Genomic DNA, 26,236 nt, shown 5'->3' with positions numbered 1-26,236 from the left:
ACCGAAGTACACTGCTGAGGGGAGCAGCGGGCGGCAGGAGAGGTCTGCGCGCCATGTGGGACCCTCCTCTGGTGGCCGGGGAGCAGCTGGGGATCGAACTGGCGCCGCAGAGGCCGCGGGCAGGTTCGCAACCCAGCGCTCAACCGCTGCGCCACCGGGGAGGCCTCTACATTTCTCTTTTGTTTCCTGTGGCAATTAACTATTAAGGTAATTAGCCTCTATTTAGAGGGGATGGATGAGTGTAATAACAGGTGTGAGCTCACACACTGGTTCATTGAAGTGGTTTGTGAAGAAGCAGGGACCTTACCACATTTTCAATATTAAAATCAAGATTAAAATGTGGGTGGGAATGCTTCAGGCATAGTAAATAAGGTTTTAGTAATGTCAGCTAAGCTTACCTTCATTTTTTATATTGTAGTTGTGTTTGCTAGTTTCCACTTGCCCACTAACAACGTTTAATTTTTCCTTATCGCTGCTGAAGCTTTACAAGGCTCTTTTCCTTGTCGATCTTGTTTAGTATATTTCATGATTCTTTCACAATATAGTGATGCTTTAGATTAGCTTTGAAGCCGAACATTCAGACTCTCCCCGTTCACCTTCCCCCATTACCAGCTGTGCTCCTACTACCCTGGCTCAGCACCTCGAATTGGTCTGGACTTCATGATACTAAGGCGTGCCAGATCCTGGCCTGTTTTCATATTGCCATCTCATTTAAACCTCATAATCCCTAGGTAATGTTACATTTTAAGGAAGAGACTCAACCAGATAATATTGACTTTCAGTAAAGAGAAGACAGTTTTGCTCAAAGAGTCCTTGCTCTGTATTTAGCAGACCCTTCAGCTGCACATCTTCGTGAGTGTAACAAACTTAGCCAAGGAGATAGTCTGAGAGCTCTAGAAATGGGAGGATAGTTCATTAACATCTCTTTCTTGCCGTTAGGCTCATTGAAAATAAGCTGCATAACTAATACTCATTATTCTGGGGCATTTCTTAAAGACCTATAAGGAATACTCCAAGGAATTTAAAGGCTTGTGGTCAGTTTCCATAATTCCTTAAAAATAAGAACTAAAATTATTGTGCACTTAACACAAATGGAAATTAAAATGGTTCGTATCATTTGGTCTAGAATGTCAAGTTCTTGGCTATTTGCGTGAATGTTTGGGTATGGATAGCTTAGTGAATACCAGTGCTTGTATTGGAACTTACAGTAGACAGTGTTAGTTGCCTATCCAAGAGCCACCTCCCCCTTCAGTAGACCCCTAATTTTGGTCAGGTGTCTTGCTAGAGACTCAGGGAAGATGGGCCCCTCCAAGTCACTTGGCCTTCAACCTCATGACTCCACTCTCCTTTGATGGTGAGTAGTTGAGAAGAACAGAGGCAGTGAGTCAGAGTGAGAGCAAGGACAAGTGGTGGGATTTGAACATTTTTTTCCTCTCTGATAAAAAGAAATTTCCCGCGTATTAGGATGTGAAGCTTGGAGCACAGGTAGCCATCTTGCAATCACTGTGACTCCGACACAGAAGCCAGTAGAAATCTGAGGATTGCCAGGGTGAAGACAGCCCGGTGGCTTGACTGTGCTGTAGTGTGGAATTGATAGTTCTGGAGCTCCCTGTCCTGGAGCTGCCTGTTACATGAGAAAATAAACATCTTTTGCTTAAGCCATTTTTTAGTCAGGTGTTCTTTCACTTGTAGCTCAAAAACTGATCTAGGACTTTTTCCATTCATGGGACAAAACCAATTCAAATTGATTCAAAGAAAACAAACTGTTGGAGTGGGGTTGCATATTCATTGGCAAATGGAACCCCAAAACTACTAGGGGCGCCAGCTTCAAGACTTAGCTGGTCAGTCTCCCAGACTCGGTTTTTCTGTTTCTCAACACTGTTTTCCTTTGTTTTGGCTGCACTCTCAGGCAGGCTCTCTCCATGTGGGAAGTTGTTATAGCTTCAGGCTTACTGTTCTTACAATAACAATCCCAGTGGGAAAGGTGACCTCCTTTTCTCCTTGGTTGCACCAGAAGTCGTAGGATGAACTCTGACCAGATGGCCACCCCAGAACTGAGCATGGGGTGGAATGGTGAGGGCTTAGCCAAGGCTTTCTGTCCACAGGATTCACTTCTTGACTGATGCCGCAAAAATACTGATGTGTAGCTAGTCTAGTCAGGTCTTGGGAGGGGTGATGAGAAGGTAAGTCTTGCTTTCGAAACATACCTGCTAACTCTGGTGACTGCAAAGCTAAGAGCTCTTCCAGGGCAAGAGTGCTGGGGATCCAGAGGTATTTTTTATTTTATTAGGACATTTGGTTAGAATTTAGAAATGCTGACAAAGCTATCAAAATAATTCTGTATTGCATGGAAATTTCAAGAAAGCTTTTTTTCTCCTACTGGAGCAAAGTATAACAAAATATTGAGAGAGCCACCATTCAAGAATTTCTAACTTTTGTGCCAAAAAAAAGAATCTAGATGAAGGTGCCAGAGAAAATGGGGTTTTCATCCGTTCTGGGATAAATTCCTAGCCTACCTCTTCTAACCAAAAGTTACTTTATAGTCTGCAGTCACTTAGAGATATTATCGGCCTTTTGTGTTACAAAGCAGATAGAGCTTAAGCAGATAGAGCTCTTAAGAACTCTTGGTATGGAAAAAAAGATTATCTGTGCTCTAAAAGAGCATTCCCCCTTCCCTTCTCTTTTATTGTATTTTCAAATTACAAGACTTTGTTTATTCTTTATAAAAACATAATATTAACATGAAGTTCTAAAGATGTTTCCTTGGCTTTTATTCAAAGCTTTGAGATACTTGCTGTACTTTATGTATTTCTGTAGTTTGAGCCTTTTGGGGAAACAAAACTTTTTCATAACAGTTACACAGAAAAAAAAAATCATCTTCACAGACAACTTCAACTATTTTTATCACGCTTCATTCTTTTCCAAACCATGTGTAGACATTTACATAAGGATCACATGACTTGCTTTGAGTTTATATTATTTTTTGTGTTTTTATTGTTCTTTTCATGTATTAGTTAAGTTCACATATTTTAAAAATATTTTATTTATTTATGCATACAACAGCTGGGGAACAGGCCAGAGGTGTGGGGGGTGAGAGGATTCACCAGATACAGAGTGGGGAACAGAACAGGCAGACTGACCGAAACACAGTGCTGAGGGGAGCAGCGGGCGCAACAGGAAAGGTCTGCTTTGCCATGTGGGTTGCTCCCTGGCGGGCCGGGGATCAAACTCATGCTGCAGAGACTGCGTATTGCTTCATAGTGCTGTGCTTAACCCCGTGCACCAGCAGGGAGGCCCCTAAGTTCACATATTTATTTTTACTGGCCATCTAGTGCTGATTCACTGTGTATGTATTTTGGATTGAAATTTATAAGGAACAAAAATGAAATAATTACAGTGCCCACTCTCCTCTGTTGTATATACCAAGGACAGGAGCAGTGTATTTGGCCCCAGGATCTGAGTGAGGAAAGGCCAGAACAATGTTAAGTAAAGGGCTGGAAGTTTGACTTTGAAATGTCAAGGTCTATCCTGAATCTGCTGATCATTAGAAAACCTGCTGATGTGTTACCTTGTCAACTAGATTTGCTTGATCATTGAGTAAATTATACAAAAATGCTCCCCTACCAAAGCTGAAACTATGTTTGTGTTTTGTTTTGTTTTGTTTTTTTTTAAAGAACAGTGTTGTTTTTGTCAATGGTGGTTTTGAGTGGAAGATGAGAAAAAAAAAAAATAGTTCTAGAGTTACTGACTAGGGCCTCCCTAGTAGCCTAGGGGAGTCTCAATGCTGTCACCACTATTGGCCCAAGTTTGATCCCCCAAGTTCCATTGCTGGCCAGGGAGCTAGCCCACATGTGGTACAGATCTCTCCTGTCTCACCCACTGCTCCCCTTAGCAGTGTATGTCAGTAAATCTGCCTGTTCTGCACCCCACTCTGTCTGATGAATCCTCTCACCACCTGCACCTCTGGCCTAAACCCCAGTTCTTCTACGCCAAAAAACCCGCAAAAACAAAGTTACTGACTGAAGGTAATTCTGGGAAAAAACAGGTAAGTATAATTAGAACATTATTACTTGAAGTTCTTTTTTTTTTTTTTTGAATGTTTAAAACTTACCAAGGGAGAATCCTAATTGTAACTGAACAGCTCTCAGTGCCTTTTAGACTAACAGACCCTGACCAGTGCTGACACTGCTTAAAATGCCCTGTGGACAACTCTCCCTGAATCTTAGATGCTTTGCTTTTTATTATAGAAGAAACTGGAGCTAGTGGGGAAGACTAGATGAGAGGAACTTCTGAGTGAGAGGGAAACTTGTGTCTCTGCACAAAGAGGCTCCTCTGCTCAGCTGACCACTGCTTTATGCAAAACACCTGCCTTTCCACTTACCGTTGCCTGGCGCCAAAACAGAGGCAACCTCCACTCCATGCATGCCTGCTGTCTCTAACTAGAGTTAGAAGCACCTAGGCACAGGCCTCAGGGCCAGGCTGAACTGACTCAGGCCAGGTCTTCATCCAACCATAATTGTCCCCTTCCCCAGTGCTAACCCCCAAGAGAAGGGGTGGGGGGTGTGTGTCTGGCCACCTGTTCACAGGGTACCTGTGGTCTCTAGACCTGCACAAGCCTAATCACTAACATAGCACTTCCACCTTATGAGGATCACACACTTGGCATAGTGTACCAACTATGAACCTGGCTGCTGGGCACTTGCAGTCTCAGCTTAGATGTGGTCTCTACTAGGGCCCAGTAACATTCTGGGAACAATTTCGGTTTTTTTCCATTAGAGTTTTATGGATGGTGTATAGTGCTTTCCTGCAGATGGCATGACCTTGCTCTAGAACCCTAGAGATCTAAGCTGAACCACCCTCCTGTGGGGCTTGGCGGCAACGTCAGCTGCCTACTGCTCTCCCTTCAGCCCTCCCAGTGCCATCGAGTCGGCCAGATCACGTGGAGCAGGCAGCCAGCTGCTTGCAGCTGGACCTACCCACGACCAGCCTCCCACCAACCCTGTACACAGTTGAAGTTGCCCTGGGGTGAAATCCGCTGCCTCCAAAACCTGGAGGAGGTCGACCCAGCCCCATCCTCCATCCTAAGGAGGAGGTGGAAGGTGCAGGTCTTGCCCTTTACTTGGAGGGAATGTCCGGGCATGTTCCAGGCTACTTGATCCTTACCAGCATCACTGATGGGCAGGACCCCGAGACTTCCTGTCCCGCAAAGCATGTGTCTTACTTACCAAGTCATCTACTGGCCACTTCTTGCCTGTCACCAATCTAGCACGAGGTCAGCAGCGTGGGGTCCCTTGGAGTGCCTGTGTGGTCTGGGTTCTTTGGCACGATGTTATACCAGAAGGCAGGAGCTCCTATAAGGCACTAGCCTGATTTTGGCTTTCTATGTGATCTTGAAAAATCCAGGCTTTAATGCTCTCTCTTTTTTTTTTTTTTTAATTTTTTTTTTTTTATAGAGGCATGCTTTATTTATTTGTTTGCTGGTTTGTTTGTTTGTTTGTTTTGTTTATACATGCACTGGGTACAGTCAGAAGCGCGGGAGGGTGAGAGAATTCACCAGAGCCAGAGCGGGGAGCAGAGCAGGCAGAAGGACCGAAGTACACTGCTGAGGGGAGCAGCGGGCGGCAGGAGAGGTCTGCGCGCCATGTGGGACCCTCCTCTGGTGGCCGGGGAGCGGCCGGGGAGCAGCCGGGGATCGAACCGGCGCCGCAGAGGCCGCGCGCAGTTTCGCAACCCAGCGCTCAACCGCTGCGCCACCGGGGAGGCCCCTTTAATGCTCTTTCAATGACAGTTGTTGTGGAGCAGGTCCGCAGGCTGGCAAGCCCGCAGCGCATCTTTACTCTTTCCCTTTGGGCATTCTCTGGCATCTTCTCCTTCGCGCAGCCGTGGCTTGACCTCTAATAGCTGCCTCCACTGCATCCATCCCCTGAGTGAAGCCGCCTTTATAGCCTCAGCCTCCAGGCTCAGGTGTGCCCACTCGCGCATGCCCATGCCGTACTCCAGGTGTCCACCCTCAGGCACGGGTGCCCTGCGCCCATGCTCCCCAGCGCTTCCCGCATTCAGGGCCACAGGTGATAGCCACAGAAGCTAGAGGCGTAGAAACCTGACCAGTTCACTTACCCTACAAGCTCCAACATCAGAGATGTTGGTTAAGCCCTGCGTCTGCCACCAGCATCCCGACCCAGTCCACCCGGGGGACAGTCTCAGTGGTGGCGCTGCTGCCCCTGCTGCCCCAGGCAAGAGGCTGTCAATACTTTCCCTCGTTACTGTCCAACTGCTGAGTGGTCCAACAGCAGAACCCCACCCTTGGTGTTGGCTTCCTGTGACCACCCCTCTCCATGAGCGGTTGACACAGGGGCTTAGGGTTGAGCAATTGAGCGTCCTCTTGAGGAATAACCTGTAAGGAAGGACGTAAAGCAGACTAGGGCAGGAGAAAGTCAAACATTTGGAGGTGATCTCAGGCTAAGTCTGCCTGAACCTCAGAAGGGCTCTGGGGCAAGAACATAATCAGAGTTGTCCCTCAAAGCAAGTGGGCTGGACTCCTGTAACCCCCACCCTACCCCATCATTAGCCATTTCTGGGGCGGGGACAGCCGTGAGCCCTTAGCAGTCAATACTCACAGCAATTCACACAGATGGGCCTAGTGCAAGGAGCCAGAGGCCTCTCATCACCTACCACAGAAACAAGTGGTAAGCAATTAGAAATGCCTATACCCCTCTTTCAGCAGTTTTTCCTGTGGCGCCCTCACACATGTGAACAGGTTCACGCATTTGGGAGTGGCAGTGGCAGCAAAGCCTGGAGAACGCAGGAGGGCCCATTACTGGGGACGCGTTCCCCGGGGCATGTTACTGCATCCGAATACACTGCCGGCACAAAAATCGGGGAGCCCTTTGTGTATTGATGGGGAATGGTTTCCGTGATTGTAGGGTAAAGAAAATGTCAGGCTTTTCTGCCCTCCCACCATCAGGATAAATGATGGATCCTTGTCCTGAATGCATGCCTGCTGGCGGGCACCTGGAATAGGGTGTGGGCATAGGTAGATGGGATTCAGCTGAGCTAAGACTGTGCTTTTAAGGGTGGCGTCACGGGGACGCCAGCAGAAGCTGAGAAAGAAGCCGAAGAGAAGCAAAGAAGCGGAAGCAGAGAACGCCAGAGAGCCCAGATAGAGTGAGGATTTGCTGGGGGCTGGGAGGACTGCCAGCCTCCCAGCACCCCTGCCTGCCATATGCCTGGTGAACCCCAATAAAAGACCTGCAAAAAACCACTGAGGACTCTGACTCCTCCTTTACCCGGTCTGCATGGGATCAGAAAACCTGCACCATGTCTATTCCTGCCCTTACAGTGATGTAGTGGGAAGTTAAAATCAAAAGACTATGAATATTGTGCTACCATTTGTCTTAAAAAGAAATATAAATATTAAAAAATAAAATTAAAAATGAATTATTCTTCAGTACATGCTTATATCCCTGTGACTTTAAATGTATAGATAATTACAGAAAAAATGCACAGTGTAACCAAGAACCTGGCAACACTGATGGCTTCCGGGAAGGAGAAAAGGAAACAGGGGTGAGAGGGACACTTAACCTCTTGTACCCTTTTAATTTTGTTCCATATGCATCTGTAAGGTCAGGAAGGACCACAGTGCAGGTTTTCTGATCCAGCAGACCAGGTAAAGGAGGAGTCCTGGAGCCGTCCGTGGCTTTTGCAGGTTTTTATTGGGGTTTACCCGGTACACGGCAGGCAGGGGGGCCCGGGAGCCAGGAGGCTGGCAGGCCTCCCAGCCCCCAGCAGGTCTTCACTCTGTCTGGGCTCTCTGGCCTTCTCTCTACTTCTCTCTCGGCTTCTGCTGGCATCCCTGTGACACCCCCTTAAAAGCACAGTCTCAGCCCAGGTGAATCCCATCTACCTATGCCCACACCCTACTCCAGGTGCCCGCCATCAGGCATGCATTCAGGACCGCAAGGATCCATCATCTATCCTGATGGCAGGAGGGCAGAAAAGCCTGACATTTTTCCTTACCCTACAGCATCTCTTACATCATCAAATGAAATTATAATAATTCACTTAAAACATTTCTGGGTCTGTTGCTGTAGGGGGAGGACAGGACACAGTGCAGGTTTTCTGATCCCATGCAGACCGGGTAAAGGAGGAGTCAGAGTCCTCAGTGGTTTTGCAGGTCTTTTATTGGAGTTCACCAGGCATATGGCAGGCAGGGGTGCTGGCTGGGGGGCTGGGAGGCCTGCCAGCCTCCCAGCCCCCAGCAAGTCTTCACTCTATCTGGGCTCTCTAGCGTTCGTTCTGCTGCTTCTCGGCTTTTCTTTCGGCTTCTGCTTCGGCTTCTACTGCTGCTGCTTCGGCTTCTGCTGCTGCTGCTTCGGCTTCTGCTGCTGCTGCTTCGGCTTCTGCTGCTGCTGCTGGCATCCCCGTGATGCCGCCCTTAAAAGCACAGTCTTAACTCAGCTGAATCCCATCTACCTATGCCCACACCCTATTCCAGGTGCCCGCCATCAGGCATGCATTCAGGACAAGGATCCATCATCTATCCTGATGGCGGAAGGGCAGAAAAGCCTGATATTTTCTTTACCCTACAGCTGCTTACTAACTAAGCGATGCTGGACCGTAGCCTGTTTCCTTATCTGTAAAATGTAGGCAGCAATGCCTTCAGGTCATAGGATTGAAGATATTAAACAAGATATTGCATGCACATCACTTAGCATAATCCAATTACCTGTCTGCTAGGTAATCAATGGCTGTTGGCTACTGCAATTAATATGGTCGTCTATATTATCATTGTTTATTGCCTTGTATGGTAATTGTGAGGATGAGCTAAAATAATGCATATTGTATATACTAGCACAGTGCCAGGCACTGTGTGTGTTTTTTAACAGTGCAGAGAAATGTGATACACCAGCATTGCACTCTGGGAGCGATGTGCTTTGGCAGTTCCTGGCTTAGGTGGTGGGACTCAGCGTGGACCCTCCCTATGTCTTTATTTTTTATTTTAATATCTATTTATTTATGCATACAAGAACTGGGGTGTAGGCCAGAGGCACAGGGGTGAAGTGGGGTGGAGCAAATTCATGAGAGAGACTGGGGAGCAGAACAAGCGGATCAGCTGAAATACACTGCTGAGGGGAGCAGTAGGCGAGACAGGAGAGGTCTAATGTGACACATGTGGGCCAACTCCTTGGCCAGGGATTAACTCCTGCTTCAGTGGCTGGCAATAGCTTAATAGTGCTGAGACTTTAACCCCTGTGCCACCAGGGATGCCCCCCTCCCTGTGTCGTTAGTATCACAAGACAGCCAAATGCACCAGGAGCCAGCAGTCCAGTGTCCTTTGCTGGACCCTGAACCATCAGATAAGCAACTTAAAATCTGAACTCTCCTACCTGCAGCCTCCTCTTGAGTGACAAATCCTGGGAGGAGGGATGCAGCAAATAATTATTAATTGCTCCTGAGATTTTGAATTAATCCAGTATTATCCATATACACAAAGGTCCATTGGGGGCAAAAAAAAATAAATAAAACTTGCGTTCCTATTTGTTTTTATTCTCTTTCACAATCTCTCTTTTTCATGAATACACAGCAGCATTTTGTATAATGGTAAAAATAATGTAGCATGAGGGTGCATGCTCCAACCCTCTTTATTGATAGGAATGTTCAAAATTATAGTTACAGTACTACTTCCATCTGGCAGTCGGCTGCCTGGTATAAATTACTTTCTTCTGTTGACCTGACTTTCAACCTCAAATACAGAAGATAAAGGAGTAGTTCACCAGCTTAATGTACCATAGTTTAGACCTGGGACATCTCAGAAAGGATTATTCAAGTATTGGTAGTAGTAGTAAGTAGTAATAATATCACATATATTTTACCAATTTCCTAATGCATCATAAATAATGGTATCAAAGCAAAGTTAGGCAATACCGTTATTGAGGATTTTCAAATATAACTGTTTCCTGAGCACAGAAGTGTTCATCGTGGCAGTAAACTTGGTGTACATTTACAAGAGAAAAGAAAGTTGAGTTTTGGGTTGAGTGGAGAAAAAAAAAACTAGCTTTAAACATGAAATCTGAAACAACGAAAAGATGTTCAACTTCCCTAGTAATCAGGAATGATTACTGATTGCAGACTGCCTGCAGATGCAAATTGAAACCTTAAAGTAAAACTCCTTGCCCGTCCTTTCAGCAGAAATGTCAGTCTGATGATTGCCCAGCATTGGTGGGATGTGGCATCGCTCTCCTGTAATGCTGCAAATCAGCACAGCATTTTGAAGGACAATTTGGCAACACTTTTGGAAATAAAAAAGGCTCCTGCCATTCATTGGCTCTGGATCTGCCTTCGGGAAGCACTCTTACAGGGCATGTACAGCCTGCTCATTGCAGTGCCGCTGTTAACAGCAGATAGCTAAAGCTGTTATTAGGGGAGTGGTTAAAAAAACTGTGATTAAAAAAATATATATATAATTCACATGTCATAAACTTCACAATCTTGAAGCGTGCAATTAAGTGCTTTTTAGTACATTCACAGGGTACTGCAACCATCATAATTGATTTTAGAACATATTTATCACCCCCAAAAGAAACTCTATACCTTTTAGCTGCTGTCACAAAACCCTTCCCAGTCCTAAAGTAATTTCTATCTCTATTGCTTTGCCTATTGTCGATGTTTCATATAATTGGATCATAAAATACCTGTCTTTTTGTGTTTGGAGTCTTTCACTTAGCATGTTTTCACAAGTCATCCATGTTGTGGCATGTTAGTGCTTCATTCCTTTTTGTTGCTGAATAAAATTAAATTATGTATCTAGGTAAACCACATTTAGCTTGCCCATTTATCGTTAATGAACATTTGGGTTTTTCCCTTTGACATGTTATGACTAATACTGCTATGAACATCCATGTACACGTTTCTGTATGACCATATTTTTTCACTTCTCTTGGGTATTTGCTAGGTCAGATAGTAACTTTTGTTTCACTTTTTGAGGAATTAACCAAACTTTCCTACAGCGATTATACCATCTTACAACCTTGCCGGCAGTGTGTAAAGGCTCCAATTTCTCTATATCTTTGCCAGCACTTGCTGTCTTCCTATTTTTTTAGAATTCTATACATCCTTGTGGGGATCAAGTGGTATTTTACCATGATTTTGATTTGTGTTTCCCTAATGAATAATGATGTGAGTGTCTTTTCATAAGCGTGTTGGCCATTGTGTCTTGCAGAAATAATTGTTCAATTTATGGCATTTTCATGCTGTGCTGTAGGACTGATAAAAGGGATAAGGCAGATGTATATGTAATCATCGCTGATTAGATCTCAAAGACAATACTGAGCAAAATAGCAAGTAGTACAATGATACAGTACTGTCAGTTTTATAAGAATACACATGGGCATGCCATATGTACAAACACACACACACCCACCCCAGTACTGTGTGGTTAAATATAAATATATAAGAGGATAGAGAATGGTCTGGTAAGATGCTTGGTTACCTTGGGACAGGAAGAGAGAACTAAGAAAGAAATGGGTGTGAGATCTTACCATATGATTTCACTTGTGTGGTATAGAGAGAAAACAGATGAACTAAATAAAACAAAAATAAACTTTTAGGCTGTAAGACCAGCTAGTGGCTACCAGAAGGGGAGGGGGAGAGAGAAGGAGAGTGGGTAAGTCAGGGAAAGGGAGACAATGATATAGGGAAGGAGAGATTTGGACTCATAGTGGTGACCTTAACCTGTAATATATACACATGTTGGTTCTTGATGATGAGCTCTTGAAACGAATATGATGCTATAATGCAATGCTTTTTTGATTAAAGAGGCAAGGGAATTTTGGTTTTGCTTATGACATTTTACAAAGTACTTGTGAACTTTTTGCTTGGTAAAAATGTGTATAAAAATTCCTCAAAAGCCTAATTAGGGGGGTTTCTTCCGCTTTCTGCTGTTGGTGGAGAAAAGCTCCTTCCTCGGAAGGGAACAGGGAAAGACTTCCCCGCCAAGCGTCCACAGTGGTCTTTGTCCCAGATCAGCCCTCACCAGAGACTGTGATTTAGGAGGGCTCTGCTCTGGTGTCTTCCCCAAAAGCCTCTATGGTGATTCTGATGAGCCAGCAGGGTTAAGAATCATTTATCTAGTGAGTAAAGCAATTGTCTCCAAGGTGCTTCCTGGGGAATTATTTTTGGTAGGTCCTTTATGAGAGAATAATGAACCTGTCAGCTTTATGGAAACATGCCTGAACTTCGATGGTCTGTTTTGCTCCAGGAATTTCTCAGATTTTGCACTTGAGATGATTCGCTGCCTTTGGGTGTATCTCTATGTAGTCTACATAGTGCAGCCTTCCAATCCCGAAAAGGGGACCTGGGATTCTTGATTGAAAATAGTAGGACTGAGCTGCTTGAGGCAAACTTAGCTTGTAAGCCTTTTGCCATTTCACCCTGGAGATGGGTGGCGACAGCAAAAATGCCAGGTGGTGAGTCCACGTACCAGGAGGGCTACCCATGGGACTCATTTTGTGAAGCTTTTTCTCCCTGCCACCCCTTGTTGATGTGTTTGCCTGAGATGTGAGAAGCTCATGTGACTCACAAAACTTCACACTAATGTCCACTCTTCTTTCTTTTAGACATAAAACTTGCAGAAGTCCATAAAAACCATTTAGAGACCTACTAATACCATTTCTCTAAATAATAAATCTGAGTAATTTTTCCTCATACCTTGTATTTATGTTAAACTTCACATTTTCTCTTCTAGGTATTCTCATGGGAGCAGTTATAAAATTTATTGAGTTTAAAAAACTGGCAAATTGGAAGGTAGGTTTGCCTAAATGTTCTTGTTATCTTAAATGCAGCTTTTATTGGTTATTCTTAATTTTAGCAACACTGATGGTTATGCTGACTTTCTTCTATTACTTCACATCAGTGAAGTTGCTTATATTGTCCTGTTAATTTTTTAACATTCTGTTAGAGTTGCTATCTTTACATCTGAGGTTATTTATCTTTTCTTAAAAAAGTATAAATTCCAGTTTCAAGTGAACATGGAAATACTCAATGGCATAGTTTTTTTAATTTGTGTTTTTATAATCCTAGACTAACTTGCTATATAGGGGGAGGTTGTAATTAGCATTAAACATCAAGCAATGTTTATTGCTCCCAATTTCATTCTGACATCTGACGTGAGGATAATAAAACATTTGTCCAGCACTGTAGCACTTACAGGATGCTGTAACTCCTTTTGTCCCCATGACAACCACATGCTCTAGCTCCACCAGGTGTCATCATCCCCCTGGTGTTTACCGATGAGCAAGGTGACGCTCAGAGAAGCTAGGCCCAGGGCAACCTAACGGAGCTAGAAAGCGGCTGAGCTGCATCTCACTCCAACCCGCTGGTCCCACATGCTCTGTATTTTCTCCACCTCATCCTGCCTACCTTGGTGTGGGGGTGCTTCTGCCCCATGTCTACACAGTGGTGATGAGGGCAGGAGCATCATCTTTGGTCCAAGGACTAACTGGAACTCAAATTTCTTTCTTTTTTTTTTAAAAGATTTATTTTATTTATTTATGCATATAAGAGGTGGGGTATAGGCCAGAGATGCAGGGGGTGAGAGGATTCACCCGGACAGAATGGGGAGCAGAACAGGTGGATCTACTGAAACACACTGCTGAGGGGAGCAGCCAGGGAGACAGGAGAGGTCTGCTGCACCATGTGCTGGCTGGGGATGGAACTCATGTTGCAGTGACTGCTGATATCTTCACAGTGCTGAGACTTAACCCCTTGCCCCACCAGGGAGGCCCCTGGAACTCAAATTTGAACTTAAACTTGAACATGCATTCTGGAAGAGAGGGATTAACAAGTGTGTTACAGAATGGATTTTGTGAAGGGAAGAAAGATCCATTTCAAAAAATGAAAGAATAATAGGGTTGAAATGTGTCACAGCTGAGCACCTCCTACTGGGAAGGGGCGCCTCCATGCTGGGACCCACTTACCTGTGAAACCAGAGAGTGTACAATCGCAGAGCAAGCCTCATAGTCTGACCTAAAAGAATATTTGAAACTGTTGTAAATATTATTCAGGAAACTTGTATATATTAAATGAATCCTCAAATGTATATTGAACTCTAGTTACTTCCAGAGCCCCTCAGCTGTGGAGGGTTGGAGGGACTTGGGGAGACCCACTGGAGCACACTATGGGTGACAGCTCTGCCTCCCTGCAGCAGGCCAACTTAGCCTCCTCATAGTGGCTCAGGCTGGAACCTTCTCTCTGCTCCTAGGCTGGATGTAGTCTGATGTGTAGATACTGCCCACCAACACATTTGATTTGGTTTGGTTTAAAAATCAACAGATCAAATGGAAATTGGTTTTAAAGCAATTAAAATTGTTAGTTTGATTTAAAAATGTTATTTATCTATATAAAATTCTGGGAAATTCTCATAAAATTCTGAACTTCTAGCTTCTCTTAAAGAAGCAGAAGCTCTTAATACCAGGCCCACATTCTCCCAGCAGGGGCCCGAGACACTGGGCTGTGGCCACTCCCAAGGTGATGTTGGGTGGGCCTGGGAAGCCTGTGAGTCGGTAGGTGGTGAGGAGGTTGTCCTTCACTTTTAGTTTTATATGCCTCAGTGAATTTATTTTTCAACAGATGTTACTTTTTAAATTAAAATAATAGTAATATGTTTAATAGTGCAGACAACTGAACTGGGAAATGAATGTAATTAAGTGCCTGAAACACCATCCCTGCAGCCAGAGCATGGCCTCAGAGCAGGATGGGGCTTCCGGGCTGGGATGATGAGGACAGGCTTCCCGGAGGAACAAGTGTTCTGGAAAGCCAGAGTGGGAAACAGGACACCTGTTTGGAAACTGGCTGCTTCAGGGAGCAGTGGGAGTTAAGAGAAACAGTGAAGGAGCTTGTTTTCTTTCCATGAAGTTCTGTGTCCAAACAGTTGTGCTGGGCCTGCATTTGGCTGGTATGGTCATGTTTAATATATGTCTTCAAAGCAGCTTGCTTTTTTAGGTATGTGCATTTTTATAGCCTTTTTTTTTTTTTTTTAGGAAAAGCTCTGGTGGCAAAATACAGATAACATAAAATTTAAAATTTTAGTCCCTTCTAAGTGTACAATCAAATAGTATTCACTACATTCCCAGTTTTGTGTAGTCATCGCCACTATTTCTTTCTAGAACTTTTTCATCGGCACAGACAGAAACTCTATCCCATTAAATAACAACTCCCTATTCCCTTGGGCCCCACTTTCTAGTCTCCTTTTTTGTATCTATATTTTTTTCTTTTTCCTTTTTTGGTAGTTCCTGTTCTACTTTCTATCTATGAGTTTGCCCAGTCTGAGTCCCTCATATGAGTGGAACCATGGCGTATTCGCCCTTTTGTGTCTGGCTTATTGTACTTTGGTTGGTGTTTTCAAGGTTCATTACGGCAAGTGTCAGAACTTCCCTGCCTTTGAGGCTGAATAATCTACTCATTGTTGGAATAGACCACACTTGGTTTGTCCATTCATCGCCTGTGAAGGGAGCTGTCTCCCCCTCTTGGCTATGGTGTATAATGTTACTATGAACATTGGCATACTGGATACATCTATGTTAAAGGAAACTTCTTAATATCGTGCCAGGTAGAAAACTGATTTCATAAGTTTGATAAAATCAAAGTGTAGTACAGATATCTGTGGTAGCCTCTGAGGCCAAGCCTGTTCTCTCAAAAAGGGAGAAGAGCACATTGGAGAGAGGCGCTCCTTAGGCAGCACCAGCAGAGGTGTCTGACTTAATTAGGATTGAAAAGCGTCAAAGGGGGGGGGGGACTCTCAGTCTGTGGGGCCCATGGTATTTGACACGCACTGTTCAGGTACCCCTGAAATGGTCTTTGGTGACTTTAGGGGGTACCTGAATGTTGTCAAAAGGAACCTGGATCTCTTTCTAACACTGTACCCCTGTGAGGGGTAACAGAGTCCCCTGTGGCTTTGTCACACATCACCACATGCTGGGTGATGAAAGCTCCAGGCTGTTCTCTCATTCTGGAGGCCAGAAATCTGAAAGCAAGGTGTTGGCAGGGTTCCAGGGAGAGTCCCACGTGGCTGCCCTGCTTCTGTGTGCCCGGGTGTTCCCTGGCCTGAGGCAGAGTAGCTCCTGTCTGCCTGTCTTCACATGGCCTTTTGTGTCTCAGTGTCCTTTTCTGTCTCTTAAAAGGACACTCTCGTCAGGGTTAGGGCCTGCCCTATCCAGTACTATCTCACCTACATTCTTCCTTAATGACCTATGTAGAGACCCTATTTCCAAATAAGGTCATTTTTGGAGAGTCTAGGTGAACACAACTCAGGTCTGGAACTCTCCATGATCCCCGGCAGGTGTGTCCTCCTCCTCCCAGGGAAGGGCTTCATTTCTGAGATTCCAAGAGGAACTATCTACTGCCCAGGTCCTGAGAGTAAGTTCTACAAAGCTCAGAAATCGGCCCATTTCTCTTCACCTGGTCCCAGACTGAGTCATGAGCTTGTTGCACAGGCAGTTATTTTAAGGCTTAATAAGGCATTTTCAGAAGCCGTCATTCGCTCCTATTTTGAGCCTTTTGGAGCACTGTTTTAGTCTTTATGGTAACAGCTGTACATTTGTAAGACTACATTTAGTCACTCTTTGAAATAGGAATTTTGACAAAAAACCAGTCTGCCAAGATTGTGGCATGGAAATTTTCATCAGAAAAGGGGGCCTGCTCATGTGATATTAGATAGACTGTATCTTACATCTTGTCTTTTGGGCTTCAGGACAAATATTTATTTTTCCCAAATCCACCAACAAAGAGAGATGTAGCGATAGAAAATGAAATTATTTCATTTCCCCAACAACGGACATATTCTAGAACTATCTTTCATAATGATACTTAGTATTTGGATCTGAAAGCGTGGCAGAGGGCTCACTTTACAGCCATGTCCCCTGTCACAAGGCCCTCGGGTGAGTTAGCAAAGAGGCCAGAGGAAGGGACAGTTGTCGCAAACCTGCGTAGGGTTTGCTTTTCTCAAAGTAGATTGTTTTAGGGCTTCACTTTATCTTTTTCCTGGAGGATTCCAATTTGTCGACTTGTTTTGGAAAGTGTTCTGAATTATTTCTGTATTGAATCAGTTTTCTTTTTTTTCTTTTTAAGATTTATTTTTATTTATACAAGAGCTGGGGTACAGGCCAGAGGCGCGGGAGGGTGAGAAGATTCACCAGAGACAGAGCAGGGAGCAGAACAGGCAGACGGACTGAAGGCACTGCTGAGGGGAGCAGCGGGCGGGACAGGAGAGGTCTGTCTCGCCATGGGGGATTCTCCCTGGCCGGCGGGGAATCGAACCGGCACTGAGGAGGCTGCGGACAGCTTCACAGCGTGGCGCTCAACCCGCTGCGCCACCGGGAGACCCTGAATCAGGTTTCTTATCCTCAGTAAAGAACAAAAGCATCCTGCTGTCTGGAAGCAATTTGTTCTGTTCTGTCTTCTGCCAATCACCTTTTGAAATATTTGTCCTACATTTTATTTTTTTTTAAAGATTTATTTATTTGTGCATACAAGAGCTGGGGCACAGGCCAGAGATGCGGGGCATGAGAGGATCCACCAGAGACAGAGTGGGGAACAGAACAGGCAGATTAACTGAAATACCCTGCTGAGGGGAGCAGGCGAGACAGGAGAGGTCTGCCTCGTCATGTAGGTTTCTCCCTGGCCAGCCAGGGATCGAACTCATGCTGCAGAGGCTGCAGATTGCTTCACAGTGTGGTGCTTAACCCCTTGCACCACCAGGGAGGCCCTGTCCCACATTTTAAATGCAGCTTTTGTTTTTGTTTTTGATATTGTTTTGTTTTTGTTTAGTTTTTTCCCTCCTTTCAGTTTTACTATCAGACAGTCATTTAAGCATCATATATTTCTACCAGGCCAGGCTCTAAGCGAAGAGTGACTCTGGCTCTTCATTGATGGATTGATTTCTTAATTATACAAATTTCATGCCTCTGAAAATACCCTTTTTATGTTTTCAGGAAGAGGAAATGTTTCGTCCAAATATGTTTTTCCTCCTGTTGCTTCCACCTATTATATTTGAGTCAGGATACTCGTTACACAAGGTAAGACTCAGGCACAGGTTGTGCTTTGGGGCCGCATGGCTCCCCAGGTTGGTAAGGCCAGTTCCCTGGCAGCTTGGGTATTAATTTAGCAGCGTCTCCATGTGAAACCCTGGGGTGCTTAGTGGCAGCTGGACTGCCCAGCCTTGCTGGTGGAGAGGAACAAGCATGGCCACTGGGCTGCTTTTATGGGCCAGCAGTGTGGCTTATTAAACTGGTATTTTTCATAGAGTGCCTTGCCCGGGGAAGATTGCCAAAGTGACAATACATTGATTCCTCTTGTTGGACACAGACTGACACGTGTTAAGAGGACAGGCTGTCCTGGAAGGAGAGGAAGGTGTGTTCCAGGCCTTTTGAGTCTCTCAGCTTGCCCGGTGGGACCTTGCCTTCCTTTTAAACCCACCCATCCTCACTGTCTCTCTCTCTGTTCTGCCCTGGGCCTCAGCTCCCAGCCAACAGTCCCTTTACCCCCAGTCTCCTTTCTCCACACCCTCTCCCTGGCCTAGCTCCTTAATAGGTTAGAGCCCCATTTTCCTCCTAGTTTTTCTAGCACCTTCTGGCCCATTCATCCAGTTCTATGGGTGCTCCACCCATGGTTCCTCAATCCTAGAAAGCAGCCTTATTGATTCCTGCCTGGGCAGCCTCATTTTTTTTTTTTTATTCTTTAAGATTTATTTATGTATTTATACAAGAACTGGGGTACAGGCCAGATGCACAGGAGGGTGAGAGGATTCACCAGAGACAGAGTGGGGAAGAGAACAGGTAGACTGATGAAATACGCTGCTGAGGGGAGCAGCAGGCGAGTCAGGAAAGATCTGCTGCACCATGTGGGATTCTCGTCGGCCGGCTGGGATCAAACCAGCGCTGCAGAGGCTGCAGACAGTTTCACAGCACGGTGCTCAACCACCTGCACCACCAGGGGAGGCCCTGGGCAGCCTCATTGATATATGCCTGGGCAGGAGCATCTCACTTTAAGCCAGTTTGTGTATACACTTGGTTTTTTTTTCCCCCGTCTATGAGTTTTCTTTGAATATAAATGAATTTCAGTTTTAAAATGAAAAAATGATTCAACGTAAACTAAAATATTAGTAATACACGTTGTTTTGTGAATGTGGTTAAAAAAGCATAAAGGTTAGAAGGACTAAGCTTTGGCCCATCTTAGGAGAATGGAAAGAGCCGGGACTTGGGAGCAAGAAACCTAGATCTGATCATGCGCTGCCCCCTACAGGTTCCTCTTGGGTAGAGTAGAAATTAAAAATCAAAACAAAACAAAACAAAAAAACCAAAAACCTCCAAAACTCTACCTCCCAGGTTGTTTTGAAATTTATGCTAAATGAAAGAATGTATGTAAATTACCACCTACCACGTTAAATAAATACTAATCCTTCTTGTTGTTATCAATGTTATCTATTATTATCTATTATTAATATTGCTAGTACTACTGGTAATAGCTTATTAAACTTGAGAGTTAAATTTGTCAAGAGAGTTTTGTTAAAAACATACAAATTAAATCTTTAATTTTCCCCTGAGTACTAAAGCAAATATATTCTAAGATGTTTTATGCAGATTTCCTTGTTTTATTATGCATCTATCCACAGAAAAATTGAAAAATAAGTCCAATAAAAAATAAAAACACAACTTCCACATCTAATAAACCATAACTAACACCAGGTATTTGTTAAAAAGGAAACAAGCAAGAAGAATTTAAGGGTCTCCGTGTCTTTTTTCATTTTGTAAACACGTTAAAAGAACTATAAGCTGATTATAAAAATATCTCAAAATAGTACAGAGGGAGCTGATTTGATTTGACTTAAAAACATGACATTTCAATTATATCAGGGCACGCAAAGTATCTTCTAACATTTTGGAGGAGGGAAAATAAATGTACTTGTTCAAAATCTGGGGGAAATAATATTTCCTTAGGAAAACATTTCTTGGCACATGGCTTTTCAGCAAAGAATGTAACAATTTATGTGAAAGTGTTTAATGTGAGTTGAAAATGCCAGTTCAGAGACGTCTGTCCACTCCTCGTCCTTCCCCAAACAAGATAGGAAGTCAACTTTGATATTTTAATATCGCTGTGTTTGCTAATGTAAATTTGGACTGAGAATAAAAAGATTAGTAAGATTATTACCAGTTGAAACCCAGAGGACAAGGAGGAGCATAGTGCCCGGTGAGTGAGAGTTCTTCACGGGGTCAAACCTTCGAGACTTTGGCTGGCTTTTAGCTACATTTCAGGTAGAAGTGGGGGTCATAGTGAAGCCAGCACAATCAGATTTGTCTTTAGCAAAGATTTTTCTGGAAGTCCTTGGAGAATGGAGAGCAAGAGGCCAAGAATGGTTGAGACTAATTAGTCTTATTAGAGTTGTTATTAGACTTATTAGTCTCAACTTTTAGCTGTTGCAGTGGTCCAGGGACAGGTGATGGCAGCTTGGGCCAGGGTGGTGGAGATGACAGTGGAGAGAAGCAGGAAGATGTGAGTGATATAAGGAAGGTAAGAGCCACAGGATTTGGCTCTGCATTAGATGTGGGGGTGAGGGAAGACTTCCTGGTTTCCAGCTTACCAAAGAGGGTAAGTGAGGATGCCCTTTACAGAGCACCAAGGGTGAGATTAGGCCTAGGCCAGGGGTCCCTGCCTTCACCAACTGGACCAACTTATCTAATCATTTCCTTCTTTCAAACAGGGTAACTTCTTTCAGAACATTGGTTCCATCACCCTGTTTGCTGTTTTTGGTACAGCAATTTCCGCTTTTGTTGTAGGTGGAGGAATTTATTTTCTGGGTCAGGTAAGAAAAACATCTTTGAAAGACTTGGCACATCTTACATTCTTAGAGTGAGTGCAGGCAGGCGGGTAGGGACTCCACATGGGACCTGGATTTCATGTTCAAGGTAATGTCATCCTTGAAGGAAATTCAGTTTCATACGAAGCATAGTAAAGGCATGCCAGAATTGTTCCTAAGTGTCCTCGAAGAGGTTTGGATCTGGAATTGAGTGAACTTTTCCCATAACCCTCCACAGTATTTGATCTCACTTGCAAACCAACATTGTCTTGTCGGAATTCCTAAAAGTAAAGCAAACTAGATGCCATGAAGATCTTCAAATTACAAACAAGTGTACATAGTGTTGTTGAAGAGACTGGATCAGGGATAAACGCTGTTAGGCTTTTTTTTTTTTTAATAAACATTTGCATTTTTTAAAAAATCCAAGATGATCCTGAATGTGTTCACTCAATTCTTACCTAGACCCTGTGGAATTAGAGATATTCTCTGCATTTTCTGCCATTGCTAAACCACCTCCTGGTGTCATCACCTGGGTGATCTGTACTTTGGGTTCAAATTGATTTGAATTCATTTTAACCAAACCTCCATAGGAAGGCAATAACAACGTAGTTTTTGCATTCTGTGTGTTTGTGCACGCCACAGCCCTTTTCCTTCATTGTCAGTTGCCGGAAGCTTGCCTGCCCCAGTTCTGGAAACTAAATTTGAGGTTCAGGCATCTCAGTGAACAGCAGATTTCTCTTATATGTGTCAGATGCATTTGCTTCTCCTAGCTGTAGGCTAAAGCCCATTCCGTCTGTGGCAGCGATGGCACCACAATAAATCTGTCTGTCAGGCAGCCCTCTTCATTGCTTTGCTCCTAGTGTTAAACGGCAATGAACATAAAGAAGAAAACTGTAGTTCATTTGGTCTGGAAAACCCAGCCTTCTCTTCCATACTTCTGTGTTTGGTGATGGAATGCATGCTTCCACTAAAACTTGGGGATGTTCTTTACTTTTCAAATGGTTTGGGGACTGAAGATTAATGTCCCTATTAGTTTATAATGATGCACTAATGGGCATTTTAATCTTCTTGGCTGTTCTCCAGGGATTGTTTTTGTGTCTGTGTGTTTGTGTGTTTTATTTTACAGGCTGATGTAATCTCTAAACTCAACATGACAGACAGGTAAATCTTTCGCTTTGTTAACAGCCATGGGACTCTTTTCAGCCTGGGGAGAACTTTCTCCACATTGATTCCTGGGTGTGGTACCTCTGTTCTGTCTCTCTTTTTATTTTGCTAATGATTTCTGCTGTAGAATCTATTCTGAATTAATTTGTGTCTGTGAAATGAATCAAAATTATATTAAGGAATTTCAAAGCTCTCCAGTCAAAACATTACTGGCTGAAAGGATTGATTTAATTTAAACTTTGGAGGAAATAACTGTGGCCCATTATCTGACAGCCCCTTCCCCAACACATACACATGCTCCCCCACGTCTTGGTATCCTGCTTCTTGTCATATAGCTCCAGTAAGTGTCATATCTCCAGAGAGGCCTTTCCTGGTCCCTCAGTCTAAGTGGCACCGCCACCCCTGCAGGGCACTCTTTCTCTCGGCACCCTGATGTCCTGTGCAACCCTTGCTGTTTTCCACATTGGTCTTCATCTCTGGATGTTGCTCTGTCCAGTGCCATGGTCAGATGCTGTCCCTGAGCCACATGACCCTTGAGTGAGTTTTGGCTCGGCCACTTCCTAGCTGTCCAACCTTGGACAAGTCACTTAAGCTCTTCGCCCCTCGATTTCCTGTGTAACTGGGACAATAGTGCCCTCTCAGACGGTTGCGATGTGGGTTGTTGTGTTAGTCTGTGTCCTGTACTGAGGACAGCTCCTGGGGCGTGGTAAGTGCCATGTAAATGCTGCGGGATTATTAGCCTTAGTGCCTGAAACATATATTAGGCAGTTAATAATCTGACCTTTGTGGGTGCTATAGGCAAGAGCTGCTGGCCTGGCCCCCAAAGTGCACTGGAGTCACTGCCAGCCTTTGGTAGTTAGATGTGGTCAATGTGAGTGGGGCGGGGGTCCATTGCAGGTGGTGGCACGAGGCAGAGCAGAAGTCTGGTGCAGGAGCTCATGCGCCTTTGCGGGGAGACCCCCAAGCCATCACAATTCCAGCCACTCTGACCAAGCAAGCCAGGAAGTCTGTAACATATTTAAGTCAAAATCTTCCAACACTGGTCAAAATAAAGCCTCTGGACTTAAGGGGTGAGAGCTCCTTTTAGAGTAGGCCTGTCACTGCCCCGCCCACCACACAGCTGGGGAAGAGGGAGAAAAACCCCATCTCCCTTCTCTCCCTCAGCTGCCATGTGTGCTTTTATGTCAAACACAGCCTTTGACGTTGGTGTTTTAGTAGGGGGACCCAGAGATAATCATCACAGAACTTCCCCCTCCTTTTTCTTTTTGTAACAGCTTTGCATTTGGCTCCCTCATTTCTGCTGTTGATCCGGTGGCTACTATTGCCATTTTTAATGCCCTTCATGTGGACCCTGTGCTCAACATGCTGGTTTTTGGAGAGAGTATTCTCAACGACGCAGTCTCCATTGTCCTGACCAAGTAAGTGTGTTTTCCTCAAGTGACAGAACTGAGGTCTTTGTGACAAAGGGACCGATGTGTCCAGGCAGTTGCATGTGAAGCGGCTGGTCCTGTGAGTCTTGCCTGGTTCTCTGCCATCTGTCCTGACAATTCTCGATGTGCTCAGGAGTACTGTTAGGGTTCAGGGTGACAAGGAGAGGAGAATCTGCCTTTCATGACTTACTTTTTAGCTGTGGTTTTGGGCTCAGCTTCTCATCAGCAACACCGGGGGTGCTTATTAAAGTGACACTAATAGGTGCCCGTCTTGGGATACTGTTGCATGTAAGTAACTTCAGAAGCTGCAAATCTTTCCCAGTTCCACTGGTTTCACTGTCCTTGTTGACAGGATCTCAGAGATTAAAGATGAATCATATATTGTCAATATGTCAGTGGGAAAAGGAAGTAAGTTTAAGAGAATAGAAATGCATTGATGGGATGCACAGCTGTTTCCTTGAGTTGTGGGGTTCATTAGCAGGCATGAGCTGGAAACCCAAACAATTTTGCTAAAACATAGAAAAGGCACTCACAGAGAGATTGGAGGAAAGAGCCCTGGACAGTGCTCCAGAGATGAGCTGAGAGAATTGTAGGGCTGAGCCGTGTGAGGATACAGTTTCCATTATGTGAACTCTGTCTTGTTTTGTTTGTTATGGATTCTTTGCCAAGCATAACAACTCTTTGGTGGTTAGCATTTTCCTAAAGCTTTAGTATAGCCTCTAACATTCAGAATTCTTATATTGAAATACAACAATGTTGTATAGTGTGAAAAACCCAAGTTTGAGAGCCAGGCTGAATTCGGTGCAAGTTCATGTGATATGACTCATTGCTGTGTGACCTTTACCTCAGTGCCTTTACCTCTCTGAACTGCAAGTTTCTAAAGAATAAAGTGAGGACGTTAGTGACTCAGTTTAGGATTGGATTTGAGGGTTAAATATTTAAATATGACTCTCTGTGAAAAACATCTGGCCTCACTTAATGTGAGTTCCCTTCCTATTCACTCTGGTCCCCAGTTCCTGTTTCACTGTGTGCCCTGTTTTTGTCCTTTTACAGGAAGAACTGGTTGCTTAATTTCAAGGAGTACTCAGCAGACCTTAAACAAAATTTAAAATTTTCTGTATTCTAAAAGTAATATATATTCTTCCATAAAATTTAGAAAACATGTAAACAAAAAATAAATTAAAATTACATGTATTGTTACTACCCAGAGATAATTACAGATGTCAGTTTGATAGATGTATACAGTATTTTATTTGAGGACTTCTGTTCCATAGACTCTTGTAACTTTTCCATTGAACAGAGTTGGTAAATCATTTTCTATAGCATCATTTTACTGGTTACAGATTATTCCTGCCTATGGATTCAATGTGATCTGTTTAGCTAAATCTCCATTATGGGCTTTTTCATGGCAAAAATTCCTGCAGCTTTATTAGTAAATTATATATCATGATATTAGAACTTTTTTTTTAAGATTTATTTATTTATTTATACAAGCACTGGGTACAGTCAGAAGCATGGGAGGGTGAGAGAATTCACCAGAACCAGAGCGGGGAACAGAACAGGCAGACTGACGAAATACACTGCTGAGGGGAGCAGCGGGCAGCAGGCAGCAGGAGAGGTCTGCGCACTATGTGGGACCCTTGCCCGATGGCCGGGGATCCAACCAGCGCTGCAGAGACTGCGGGCAGCTTCGCAGCCCAGTGCCCAACCGCTGTGCCACCAGGGGAGGCCCCATGATATTAGAACTTAAAAAAAAAAAATCTTACTTAAAATCTACTCTGAAAGCTTCTTAATGTTCTGGTTTTCACTTTTATCTTACGTCCTGGCTGCCCATATTGAACATTTGTGAAAGAATCTTGCCCAAATTGGAAGTGACATCATGGGTTATTTTTATATTAGGAGCTAAACGTGACTGCTTTGTCTTTGTTTTTTTTTTCCTTTCTAATGTCAGAAATAGGACTTTTTCTGAGCTTTTCCAGGTCTCTTTGTCATAAAAAAAGCCAAAGATTAGGAGATATAATCTTTTTTAAATGAGAAATGATGGAGCCAGTATAAGTAGCCCAAGATTCTTCCTTGGAAAAGTACTTTTGAAGGCCAAATAATCTGTGACATCTCCAGAAAATGGGTCTCTGGACCAGGTGCATGTAGTTTCCAAAAGCACCCCCCACCCCGCCCCCACCTTCCACTAGCAGCATTTGGTGAGGGCCCTCTATGCCAGACACTGCCTGGAGACCAATTGAATTCAACAAACTTGGGCCAAAATGCAAGAAATATGCTTCTAGAAAAGCAAACACAGTGCCTTGGGTACTAGGGGGAAACAGCCACCTTGCAGATTTCCCAGACGGTTGTCCTGTGAGCTGATCAGCATTTTCAGATAGAAGAGAGAGAAGGGGGCCTGGTAACCTTGCCTTCTTCTGCAGTACAGAGGGGCCTGTGGTCAGCTTTCCTTAGTTGTAAGGCAGAGTCTCATCTTGTTTCTAAGGAGTGTTCTTTGTAGATGATGGTTTTCAAAGTGATCTGACACATTTATCTTTGCAGCTAAATATGTGAATGAATTACCCCCTTTTAATGTTTTTACTTTCTTAAGTGCCAGAAAGCTAAGTATCTTCTGTTTTTTTATTAACTTTAATTAAATTATTTTTAGCATTGATTTGTTACTATGACAATTTATTCTTAAAATAATTGCTGTGGCGGAAACCTTTTGTTCCCTCCAGTTATAGCTTATGCTCATGAAATGGATCCTGGAGCCGCATTGTCTTTATTCTTTAAGATGTAAAAAACGTGACCTAGAAAAATA

At 44.0% G+C, this 26,236-nt stretch overlaps 1 protein-coding gene across 1 annotated transcript in view; it reads left to right on the top strand.

The window, feature by feature from the left end:
- The first annotated feature begins 12,742 nt into the window (after positions 1 to 12,742).
- The window catches only part of SLC9A8 (solute carrier family 9 member A8), a 34,901-nt gene continuing 21,407 nt past the window's right edge, over positions 12,743 to 26,236 (top strand). Inside the window, exons 1-5 of the mRNA XM_084246797.1 lie at positions 12,743 to 12,801; positions 17,985 to 18,068; positions 20,750 to 20,851; positions 21,972 to 22,006; positions 23,284 to 23,427. Coding sequence (XP_084102923.1) covers positions 12,751 to 12,801; positions 17,985 to 18,068; positions 20,750 to 20,851; positions 21,972 to 22,006; positions 23,284 to 23,427 — 416 coding nt within the window. The 5' untranslated portion in view covers positions 12,743 to 12,750. The remainder of the gene's footprint in view (positions 12,802 to 17,984; positions 18,069 to 20,749; positions 20,852 to 21,971; positions 22,007 to 23,283; positions 23,428 to 26,236) is intronic.

The sequence above is a fragment of the Talpa europaea genome, assembly GCF_964194135.1.
Source record: "Talpa europaea genome assembly, chromosome: 11".
In the NCBI taxonomy this organism is placed as follows: Eukaryota; Metazoa; Chordata; class Mammalia; order Eulipotyphla; family Talpidae; genus Talpa; species Talpa europaea.
This window is presented reverse-complemented; position numbering and strand designations above follow the sequence as displayed.